The following is an 8226-nucleotide window of genomic DNA, read 5'->3' on the forward strand; positions in this document are numbered from 1 at the left end:
CAGGCAAAAGCGTATTAGAAGCAATGGACTGATACATCCTATATCCTACATCTTTATTTAAATATTACTTTTGGTCCTTCTGTTTTCACTGGCAAATGTTGTAGATACGGCTCAAAAATGAGAACAATTCTAGTATAATTGAATAAGTGCCATCAAACTGTAGATTCCTTCCAGAATTCTAGTATAGCTAGTGTTTTTCTAAAAGCAGGAAAGCATTTCTACCAATATTGGTCATTTTCATATAGCTCCTAAAGATTAATATTAATGTCATAAAATGTCTATGGTATGTTTTATTAACTTTTAGGAACTATATCAATGATATCAACAGCAACAGAATTACTTTCCTACTTTCTATAAAGTCACCTTTATACATTACAATGAATGATTCCTATAAAATCTAGGTTTTAAGAGAAAAAAATCTTCTATACTATTGAAAATTATATAAATTCCAGAAGAAATGAGGGAAAAATTGCTATTCAAGAGTTTTATTTTGTCTAGCAACCTTGTTTCCATAATAGCCAGTGTTAGTGTTTCATGAGACTTCTAGAAATTCAATCCAAATAATTCTGCATGTTCTCCAACTAAAGTTTCCAACAAAGGTTATTAATAATCCTGCCTTTATACGTTGTATAAATCCAGTCAAGTGGAAGAGCAATATAATTGTATTGGCATTTTGAGACAACATGAACACATTTATTGCAATCCTGTACAATGTTAACTGTTATATCAAAACCAGTAAAAAATCTTGTGGCATCTAATGATTAACTTTTTAAATCTTTTAACCTTAGTTGTGGATTCTAGATCACAAAATCTCACAGTGTAATAGCTTTATGCTGCTCACATTTTTTTTTGAGATAATTAGTCTAGAATTCAACCATTATATACCATTTTCATAAGTGAGAAAAAGAGCCAATGCTTTTGAAATTCAAAGAAAGGAACATGGTCATTTATGTAAAAATGTTTTTTTTTAATTTTGTAAATAGCACTGAATTTGCATCTAATAATAAATCTGCTTTCTCAGGTCCAAGCTATCATCCTGAAATCTCTTTCTGAAAATGAGAAAAATTACATTGCTGTTCAAGAATATCATTCCCCAATAATAAAATTTACTTTGCCTTGACTTACCTTCTTTATAATAAACATACAAAGGAAATGCAAATCCTACATCACGAAACCTATGATTTATTTGACCATACCCATGAAAATTCATGTATATATGCAGGTTTTCAAGAGATAAGTACATATATACATATTCATACATATATACATATGGAGAGAGAATGATAGTTTCAAAAGCCTGCTGTAAATAATGTATGTAATTTGCAAAATAGATCTCCCTTCCCATTTTGAAAAAAAAAGAGAAGTCAAATGTTATAGAGCTAAAAGGCTATCTGCTATATTATTGAAAACTGCTTAGATCATAGCATGTCCCATAGACTCATTTAGGATTATTTTAAACAGCAGATTTTTACAAAGTGTTTTCATGACTTAGGCTTTTTTGGAATCAATTTCATATATCTTTGTACGTCATATACACATGCATACTAAGCAGCTTCTTCATTGTTTCCTGGTAATGCTTATTATTTTTGACAAACTGACTTTAAACTAACTTAAGATAACTTTTTTTCTGATAATTTTTTTGGTGTCCCCTTCCCCTTTTTTGTGATTACTTATTTTTGAATGCTGTTCCAAATACTCTTAAGGCATTTTTACATAATGGGCCTGCTGCCTGTATATTTTCAATAATAATTTCAGCCTTCCAATGGCAAATCATTTTGGGGAAGATCTTTAAGGTCTGAGAATGACTTATATAAATACTTATAAAAAATAAACACACCAATCTGTCTTATAAAGTACAAAACAAGTGACTTCCCCCCTACAAAGTTTGGTTATTTTCCCCATCAACCTTGAAGCATAAAATGAACAGGGGTTTACTTCCCAATTGTGTTTGTTTCCTATCAGAAGATTACTGACCCCAGGCGTCTCTCCTAAGCTTTTCAGATAATGTTACCACAAATGAGGTTGTGTGAATGTATTGGAGATGGCAGGAATTTCCTTTGTTAAGATTCTTGCAGCAATTCAGAATCTGCATTTTAGGTCTCATGGACATTAGCCATGGAATGTGTGCTTTGAAGTCATCACCACTTGCCTTTCCAAAAGAATAATAACAGAATAAGACTTTTCTTATCTTAACACAAGACGATTTGTACCAAAGTGATCGTGCAGTTGGAAACAACATGGTTTCCCTTAAATAGCCCATTTCCATTCCAAAAAAAATAAAAATAAAAAAATGCCCTTTCGGAGTTACACTGCTATTCTCTACCCTCAGCCATCTGAGAACAGATCTTGCTACCTCCTCAAACCTGTATAATCTCTCTCCATATATAAATATTGTATATACTAAAACAATACACACAATGAAGGAAAAAAACACCAGAGGGCAAAGTGCTGTACTCCTAGCTACTTCCTTCTCATTCATAGATATTACCAGCAAGGTGAATTATAAATCAGGTGTGTGCTGAGCAACAGGGATAAACAACAGGCTGAGGAAAGAGCCCAGGCAGGTAAGACAGGTGTTGGGATGTAACCGCAGTGCTTGTAAAAGTATACCCATTGCTACATGCAGGGCTGGAGAGCCTCCCCAACATTGACCTGCGATGTAGGGTTACAGTTCCACAAGCAATTGAAACTGAAGTTGCTGTTACATTCCTTGAATCCAAAGTTACAAAGCAAGGATTACCCAGGGGAGATCCCATTAGGAAACATGGCACTGAGAGGGCATGCACAAAATATGACAGGAGGCAACTCAGTTCATTCAGGTTGAGTGACATACCTCTTTCCCCTGCCAGGATCATCCAAGATTGAATAAACAGTAGAAAAACAGGGAGGAAATTTAAATAGGCAATCAGGCATTAGTTGGGACTGGTGGTGTGCTACGCGCTAGAAATAAATTAATTTTACATTGTTTTTATTAGATAGCTATTTTAGGTTTTATTTTAAATGTGAAATTATTTTTCAAAGGTTTTTTTTAATGCAAGATAAAAAAAATGTCAGTGATAAAAGGTAAAGGTAAAGGTTTCCCCGCACATGCGTGCTAGTCGTTTCCGACTCTAGGGGCCGGTGCTCATCTCCGTTTCAAAGCCGAAGAGCCAGCGCTTGTCCGAGGACGTCTTCCGTGGCATAAAAGAGGGAATTAATATTACAGGGTTAAAATGTATAAGCAAAGGCTCATTTTATTGGAGTTTTAAAAGGATGATTTATAAAAGTTATATCAAATCATTGCAATTTCACTGAACACTGGAATTAATTTATGTAGAATTATGTCAACCTATGCACTCAGTATATGCAGCATGCACTGTGTGTTACATGGGTGCCATACAATAGCAAATCCATTCTAATCACAAAGTGGTCAGAATGTTACAGTATATATGAATTTGCTTAGGCTGAAACAGGATGGTTCTTAAGCTACAATTACCATTAAGAAAAACGGGTTGCCTGCCACTTTATGTAATCATACAGACCACCCTTCATCCACTTTTGTTCTCCAGATGTATGAGGTCTACGATTTCCAGAATTGATGACTAACATTAGCAAGAAATTTTGGGAGACATAGGGACAGTATATCTGAAGGGCATCAAGTTTGGGAAGGGCATGATACACCTTGAGATGTAAAGCACAACTAGGAGTGATTCAGTATCTGCCATATGAAATATGTCACTCTCAAACTTTATCCTGGTCTGCTAAGTTATTTTCTCACTGTCTACCTCTAGGAATGGCCATCACAGGCTTGCCTAGTCTGTTTCTAGGCTCTGTAGCTGATATGAAAATGACCTGGAGGAGTATGATGCTAGTCCTGGCGTACAAGAATCCAGAATGGACCAACCTAAGGGTCAGGTTGCTCCTGCAATTACTATAAATCAAGCAGTGTACCTGAATCTGTGATCTGAGATTATGAGAAACCTTAGTACTTGTATTTTATGATATTAAATGAGCCATCTCCTTCCTGAATGGCTTACAGATAAAATTTATGTTGTTCAAGATTTCTAGCACCCCTAACTCATCACAAAGCTGCCTACTCATGAAGTATGCTTCATTTCACAAGGCATAAGAAACTTCCTAAAATGTCTCAAAAGTTAGATTTCCAGAAAACCAGCAGTGGAAGATGACATGGGAGAGAGAAAGGAGTCATAGCAATGTTTGCAAATTCATTTCAATAATATCCATGGCTTTATATTTATTGGCTGCCACAGCTATCTTCCTCTGAGCAATGGCTTGTTAATGACACAGTCTCATCACCTTATTATGTCTTCTTAGGGAGATTCACATCCCTGTTTGTAAAGCATGTGGAAATTGTGCTGCTGGCAATTGTTCACGGAAGCCATCTTGCAATGAAAATATTATTTCTCGCAGATCTGGACAACCTCTTTTCTTCCATATATTTTACCTCCATAATCTTCATCAGAGTGAAAAGGTGATAGAGGAAGAACTGTGCCTAACATGAATTAAAACTATTACACTGGTTGTCAATACAGCTGTATGTAGTTATGGTGTATTGCGGGCTCCTGGGTCCAAATAGAACCACAGATCAAATTTGTCTTGCAGGCAGAGCTCTCCATTTATCTCATGAGGCCACAAGTGACAATCTTATCTGTTTCTGAAACTCAGATTAATCCACAGAACTCCACCTTGTCTGTACAGCAATTTCATGAGGCTGGGGCGATTTTAAAATGGTCTTCCTGAAGCTTTCACTGTCCTCTATACCTTTTAGTGAAGCACTCCTTAGAGAAGGCAGAGAAGTGGTTCAAGGTGGAGAGTCTCAATCATCCAGATCAGATTGTCCCAAAGGTGCTTTTCCAAAAGGCAACTGGGCTCCCTTTGTTTTTTCCTTGAAAATGTTTTGCTTCTCATCCAAGAAGCTTCTTCATTTCGGATGAGAAGTGAAAAGCTTTCAAGGGAAACAAAAACCAAGAAAGTCCAGTCACCTTCTGGAAAAGCACCTTTGGGATGCCTTGGAGTTGTAGCTCTCTGATGCTTTGCTCCCTTATTTCTTTGGGAGGGTCTTAACTCCCCTTTTCATATGTTAACATCTTAATATATGACTTTACCATATCCCCTCTGAAATTAAAAGAAAAAAATATCAAGCTTGACTCCTATGACTTCCATGTAGACCTTTTACATGGACATATTTTGCCACTGCCTTCTTTCTTTTTCAACTTCCTGATCTAGCCTACAGCTCTGGGATTTCTGGTTTTGCTTAGCTTTTTCAGGATAAAAGCTACCTGGAGGTTTGGTACTTTTTATGTTGTAATCATTCAGCTCTTAAAAGCGTATGCCCCAAATCTGCATCATTATCAGTCACGGATATGTGCATACAACTATCAGGAACAGCTGAATCCAGAAATGACGATTATTCAAGATGACAATCTCCTTCATGGAATAAGGTTGTGAGACTTTTGTATAAAACCAAGAAGACTTTGCATTCTAGCACAACATTTTTACACGAATGTCTTCATTAGCAACCTTCTGTGAAAGTCAATACTGAAGCAGTCCTCAGGAACACGGTTTTTGCAGGGTCCCACACAAGAGGAATTTTCTTGATAAAATCACAATCAGTGAGCTTGCATTGTGTCCCTATTACTTGATGACATTTTTCCAATATATTTCTGGGCAAAGTTGTATTTACTGAAATTCAGAAATATTTTGGGGAGAGAATGGATTGTCTTACTTAAGATTTGCCTAGGATATAAAGCATTATGTCTGCAGTTTGCAGAGGTACACACTTGCTTCACTAGTTCTTGATCGGAAAATTTTAGCTTACTGCTGCTCACCTCTGCGTGATGTTCTTCATTTTGCTGCAGAACTTCAATCACCAATTCCGCCAAACGAATTGTATCTTCTAGCTTTTTGGCAGGCGTAATTAACCGACCTACATTTTCTGCAGTACAAGAACTTGAATTAAAATGGAGTGAGACAGAAGAAGCTCAATATAAGGCCAATCAATTAGGTAGCTAATTAAAAATTGTAATAATTGCAATCTGAAAAAAAATCTACATCATGCAAGGATTAAAATGCTATATAGTTAGTACTGAGCAAACTATGAAGCAACATTTGTTGTTGTATTAAGAAAACAGTGCTCCAGCATTGAATATAAAAGATATATAAAGATTGCCTTCCTTTGCCCTGATAGCAAGTATTTAACGGAAACTGAGAAATTTAGAGAAATTTCCTAGAGACAGCATCTTTCTAGTATCTACATTAGGACTATTTAATGTCACACTTGATACATACACATATCTGTGCTCTAGATTTGAAATTTTCACAATTTGTGTATTGTATAAAATAATCTAAGAATTAGTAGTGTTGAAGTGGCAGATTAAAATGAACTCACCCTATTTTACATGAATGAATTTATATTCTTTGAACTTTAGACTGGCAAAAAACAGAAGAAGTCTCTCATGCTTATTTTTGAGAAATCTAAGGAGCTGGGAAAGGGGGTGGAAAGGAGAAAATGCTGACCAGTGACAAGTTAGATGGATTCAATTACAGTGGTGATAATATATTATTAGAAGACTTAACAGGTCAGGTTTGGGACAGATCACCCTTCTAACTATGTAGTCTCTTAAATTTGATACCAAACAGATGGCATGTAATCAAACCACATCCAAGCCAAATCATTTAACTGAAATGGTTGTTCCTGAATCTTGATGTAATGTTTGAATATGGCATGAATGTGTACAAAAGTATTGTTACATGTAATGTAAAAAATCCCTTCCTAGTTCATGTACAATTGTCCAGAATATTTTCATGAAAGTCCAAAGAACAGAGGTTTTTTTTTTGACATTCTCCAAAAGCCAGATTAATTATACATTAGGGATAGCTGAATCATGTTATTTTCCTTCCTTCCTTCCTTCCTTCCTTCCTTCCTTCCTTCCTTCCTTCCTTCCTTCCTTCCTTCTTTTAAATACAGTATTTATAGCTGCCCACCTTATATCAAACTCTGGGCAAGTCCCAATCAAAAAATAAAACAATATCTATATTAAAACAACACAATGCCGTATTAAATATATTAATCCTGTAAACATCAAATTCTTATTGTGCATTTAGTCCATAGGGAGATTCGTGGGAGCCCTATTTCAATTTTCTGGTTTTCTAAAAAAAGAGCTCTGCTTAAAGTCACATGTAAATATAAGTTTAATATTTAATAAATATATTTTTATTCAATGTGGCTTTTTTTTAGAGAAGAAAAGTATAAGCAGACAACCTTTTCTTTCTACATTCTACTCCAGGGTCGTCATCTCCCTCTACTAGGTTTTCAGGAACCTGGCCATATGACTGTGTAATAAGCTTCCTCCTATCCTTGACCTCTGTGAAAACTTCATGGTCTTTAAGATACATTAACAGATTCCTCCCCTTTTTCTTTTTTTACTTATGGGTGATTGTGTGGTCTCTTTCACCTATTTAATTCTTAGCAATGTTGTCAATTCCTTAGTTTGATTCCTATGTTATATATGCCCCTAAACTTTCATTGGATGGAAGTTTGTAATTATTGCATTTCCTTGAATTGTAACATAGCTGTTAAAGGTGCTTCATAAATACAAATTATTATTATTGCTATTGCTTGAAATAGCAATAATAACTTCAGCTATTTCAGACATATGAGATTGCTTGTATATCTCCTCCTTTACGTCATACTGAAGTCTTCCATGACTTGTAACCAAGCTGAGAAAGTATTGCAGAATTGCTGCTTATTAGAATAAGAACCCAGGTACTGATCATGTGCACCCAAATTAATCAAAGTTTGCTGGCTTAGTCAATCAGAAACTGACTGTCTGAATCACAACTTAAATGCCAAGTTCAGGCACTTGTCAAAAGGGCACAGAATCACAATTGTCTAGCATTTCGTAGCTTATTAGATCCAAGGAATTTTAGCTGAATACAACTAGAAAGGATCAATGCACTTAACCATTCTTCCTGCATAGATTTGATTCAAGAGCAATAGTCCATTTCCTTTATCTCTTCTGAAAAAACCAACAAGGAGAAAATGAAAAGCATTCTGTTCTTATTGTGTAGATTGTGCAAGTTATCCAACAGAGAACATTTTTCTGTGAGGAAGGAAAAAAAAAAGGAAAGGTGCAGGAAAGAAAGAGTTCTGACAATAATCTTCCAATACTTTTTGGCTTGCTACCCAATTTTTGCTATGCTAATTACTAGACCTTGGACACCCTT

General features: G+C 35.5%; 1 protein-coding gene across 6 annotated transcripts in view; it reads right to left on the bottom strand.

Moving 5' to 3' along the window:
• The window catches only part of CADPS (calcium dependent secretion activator), a gene marked incomplete at both ends in the record, with an annotated part of 451723 nt that overhangs the window by 121482 nt on the left and 322015 nt on the right, over nucleotides 1-8226 (bottom strand). For 4 of the 6 annotated variants that reach the window (XM_083355958.1, XM_083355955.1, XM_083355956.1 and 1 more), the window contains one exon: nucleotides 5829-5935. In XM_083355958.1, the coding sequence (XP_083212084.1) occupies nucleotides 5829-5935 (107 nt within the window). Of the gene's footprint in view, nucleotides 1-2833; nucleotides 2843-5828; nucleotides 5950-8226 lie in introns of all 6 variants that reach the window. The other 2 variants (XM_083355954.1, XM_083355953.1) reach the window with 2 other exon arrangements.

This window comes from Vipera ursinii (assembly GCF_947247035.1).
Source record: "Vipera ursinii genome assembly, chromosome: 2".
Lineage (NCBI taxonomy): Eukaryota > Metazoa > Chordata > Lepidosauria > Squamata > Viperidae > Vipera > Vipera ursinii.